Source organism: Aphis gossypii, chromosome 3 (genome assembly GCF_020184175.1).
Source record: "Aphis gossypii isolate Hap1 chromosome 3, ASM2018417v2, whole genome shotgun sequence".
In the NCBI taxonomy this organism is placed as follows: Eukaryota; Metazoa; Arthropoda; class Insecta; order Hemiptera; family Aphididae; genus Aphis; species Aphis gossypii.
The window spans coordinates 31,602,074-31,604,743 of record NC_065532.1 but is presented as its reverse complement, the minus strand read 5'-3'; the positions used below and the strand labels follow the sequence as shown (position 1 = coordinate 31,604,743).

General features: G+C 43.4%; 1 protein-coding gene across 1 annotated transcript; it reads left to right on the top strand.

The window, feature by feature from the left end:
• The first annotated feature begins 432 nt into the window (after window positions 1-432).
• Window positions 433-1,233, top strand: LOC126551081 (uncharacterized). Its single transcript, XM_050203842.1, has one exon. It carries the CDS (start codon window positions 433-435, stop codon window positions 1,231-1,233), a length of 801 nt encoding a protein of 266 aa, XP_050059799.1.
• The last annotated feature ends 1,437 nt before the right edge of the window (window positions 1,234-2,670 follow it).

The following is a 2,670-nucleotide window of genomic DNA, read 5'->3' as shown; positions in this document are numbered from 1 at the left end:
TAAATTTTCTTTTTAAGTTATTCGAATATTTACGCTTCCGTGGTTATTTTAAATCCACTTTATATTGTGGCGACGTGAACAATACACAACGAGCCGCCCAAATTATTTACGATGTCGACAGCGTACAATAGGAAAAACCCATGTTCTAGAATATTCCACGATGGTCTCGCTAGAGTATATTCGGGGATGTTCTAGAACAAAGCGGAGCCTATAAATACCAGCTGATCAGATGCTCAATTTTCATTCCGTCAGTGACTACGTATCGCGACTTACCGTGTTATTCAGTTCGCAGTAATATTGTACGCGTAATTGGTATTTGTTTGTTATATTTCATTCTTGTACATACATATCACAGTAATATAGTGCTTAATATTTTATAAATTGTGAGTGATTATTTATTACCATAAACCACAAATTGGTGACCTCGACGTGATGGAAAACAATGAATCGTCAGTAGCAAGAGTCGCGGTGAAAATTCCCGAGTTCATTTCTTCGGATCCCGAACTTTGGTTCGCCATGGTCGAGGGAAGTTTTGCCAGCGCAGGTATCAAGATCGACAGTACGAAATTTGGGTATGTTGTCGGCGCATTACCACCCAAATATGCGGTTGAAGTGAAAGATATCATAATGGCACCACCATCGAAAAACAGGTACGTAAAAATTAAACAAGAATTGGTCAAACGTCTCAGCGCATCCCAAGAAGAAAAAACTCGCCAACTATTGGAACGGGTCGAAATGGGTGATAGAAAACCATCGCAATTTTTACGCCATCTTCAAAGCCTAGCTGACACCTCCATTCCTGAAACACTGTTAAAAACGCTGTGGATGGGCCGACTACCGAAAAGTATTCAGGTAGCGCTGGCGATCGTCAAGGACTGCAAACTCGAGGACCTCGCAGCACACGCAGATAATATTGCAGACGCGTCTGGTCCTATGCTACCTCAGATCGCGGAATCAACTGTGAGTAATACTCTGGAAGCTACGTTAAATCTTAAGCTTTCACAGCTAGCGCTAGGGATTAATCAGGAAATCACGGCGCTGAGAAAAGAAATCGCTGAGATCAACACCCGTCCTGCACGTGGGCGAAGCCCCGATCCTAGTGCCCATCGTTCAAGATCTCGATCACGAAGTCGTAATTCACACGGTGTCAATGGAATCTGTTGGTATCACTGGCGTTTTGGATCCAACTCCCAGAAATGTGTAAAGCCATGTACATATAAGTCGGAAAACTAGAAAGGCAATCACTGATGGCGGCCAGTGAGCCAATGCCATTTCCACGCCGCCTATTTCTAACCGATCGTGTCTCACGAATACAATTTCTTATTGACACTGGAGCCGATTTATGTGTATACCCACGCAGTGTGGTTCAAGGTCAACGAGATAAATCGGACTACTCCCTATCAGCAGCCAACGGGACGACCATTGCTACGTACGGAACTATTACACTTGCTCTTGATTTCGGACTTCGTCGAGTTTTCACTTGGAGATTTGTGGTCGCGGATGTATCCAAGCCTATCATTGGTGTGGATTTTTTAAACCATTATAATCTTTTGGTAGATATACGTAATCAACGTCTCTTGGACGGTCTCACGCAACTCACTGTACAGGGTCAAGCTGCGAAATGCGACATACAATCCATCAAAACAGTTGTCGGAACAACAAGGTACCATGACTTATTACAGGAGTATCCTGAGATAACCCGACCTGTTGGAGTAATCAAGGACATCAAACACAACACCAAACATTACATCCAGACGACACCAGGATCTCCCGTCGCGTGTAAACCAAGGCGTCTAGCCCCTGACAAACTCAAGGGAGCCAAAAAGGAGTTTGAGACTATGCTAAATTTGGGTATAGCTCGACCTTCTAAAAGCCCTTGGTCTTCACCACTCCACCTGGTTTCAAAGAACACTACGGACGCATGGCGACTCTGTGGAGATTATCGTGCACTTAATACTCGAACTATCCCAGACCGCTACCCAGTTCGTCACATCCAGGATTTCACACACTTCCTTCACGGAAAAAACATTTTCTCAACAATCGATCTGGTAAGAGCCTATAATCAAATTCCTGTAGCAGAGGAAGATATCAATAAAACGGCCATAATAACACCATTTGGACTTTTCGAGTTTCCTTTTATGTCTTTCGGACTCAGAAACGCAGCTCAGACGTTCCAACGTTTTATTGACGAAGTACTCCGTGGACTTGAGTTTTGTTTCAGTTATATCGATGATATACTGGTAGCTTCTACTTCTGAAGAAGAACATATCAAGCACTTACAGATCATTTTCAATCGGTTACGTGAATACTCTTAGTAATCAACCCTTCCAAGTGCATTTTCGGACAAAAAGAAGTCAAATTCCTAGGTTACCTTATTTCCACAGATGGCACACGTCCTTTACCTGACAGAATCGACGACATCTTGAAATACAAGAAACCGACATCAGCAAAAGGGTTACGACAGTTCCTGGGTATGATAAACTTCTATCGACGTTTTATACCCGGAGCTTCAGAAGCACAAGCACCATTGAACGTCTTACTGGTTCCCAATCTCAAAGGCAAAACTCCTATCAACTGGACACCTGAAGCTACTGCTGCTTTCGAAAATTGTAAAGAAAAACTTGCCTCAGCCACGTTACTTGCTCATCCTCGCGACAATGCACCATTGGC

Coding starts and splice junctions, on each gene's coding strand:
- LOC126551081 (XM_050203842.1), top strand. CDS start 433: ATGGAAAACAATGAATCGTCAGTAGCAAGAGTCGCGGTGAAAATTCCC.